This window comes from Eimeria tenella, genomic scaffold (assembly GCF_000499545.2).
Source record: "Eimeria tenella Houghton genomic scaffold, Eth_scaff2615, whole genome shotgun sequence".
NCBI lineage: Eukaryota > Apicomplexa > Conoidasida > Eucoccidiorida > Eimeriidae > Eimeria > Eimeria tenella.
This window is the reverse complement of record NW_013542487.1, coordinates 589-1,223: the sequence shown is the minus strand read 5'-3', so window position 1 is coordinate 1,223 and position 635 is coordinate 589. Positions and strand designations below refer to the sequence as shown.

At 69.0% G+C, this 635-nt stretch overlaps 1 protein-coding gene across 1 annotated transcript in view; it reads right to left on the bottom strand.

The window, feature by feature from the left end:
* Nucleotides 1-165: 165 nt before the first annotated feature.
* The window catches only part of ETH_00039075 (uncharacterized protein), a gene marked incomplete at both ends in the record, with an annotated part of 1,038 nt that continues 568 nt past the window's right edge, over nucleotides 166-635 (bottom strand). Inside the window, one exon of the mRNA XM_013375261.1 lies at nucleotides 166-507. Within this exon, the coding sequence (XP_013230715.1) occupies nucleotides 166-507 (342 nt within the window). The remainder of the gene's footprint in view (nucleotides 508-635) is intronic.

Sequence of the window (635 nt, the reverse complement as noted above, 5' to 3'; positions counted from 1 at the left end):
GGGGGGGGGCCCCCCGGGGCCCCCGGGGGCCCCCGGAGGCGCCCCGGGGCCCCCCGGGGCCCCCCTGGGGCCCCCCGGCCTGTGCTCTTCGCTGTGACAGAAGGTGCAGGAGAGACTGTCCTTGGGACAGGTCCCCAGGAGGAACAACGAGCAGGGTCTGCAGACTTTGCGCTTGTGAAGAACCACGGAAAAGTGCCTCTCTTTGTCTCCTTTGTCCCCGTGGCTGGGGTGGTGGCAGTAGCTGCAGCTGGGGCCCGGGCAGCCCTGCTCGCCGCTGTGCGTGGGGGCGCAGGGGAGGCAGCGCTGCTGCTGGTGCAGCAGCGCGAGGAAGTGCTGCGGCGAGCCTTGCTGCGCGTGCTGCGGGTCGTGGCAGCAGCAGCAAAACTCCGCGGCCCCGCAGCCTGCTGCAGCAGCAAAGTGCGACACGCACGGCTCGCACTTCCCTGCTGCGTGCTGCTCCGCCACTTGCCGCCGAATCGCCTCCGCCTCCTTCCGCATCTGCTCCCGCTGCAGCAGCAACGGACCAGCAGCAGCAGCAGCAGCATAACCAGCAGCAGCAGCAAAGCCAGCAGCAGCAGCAAAACCAGCAGCAGGAGGAGCAAAACCAGCAGCAGGAGCAGCAAAACCAGCAGCAG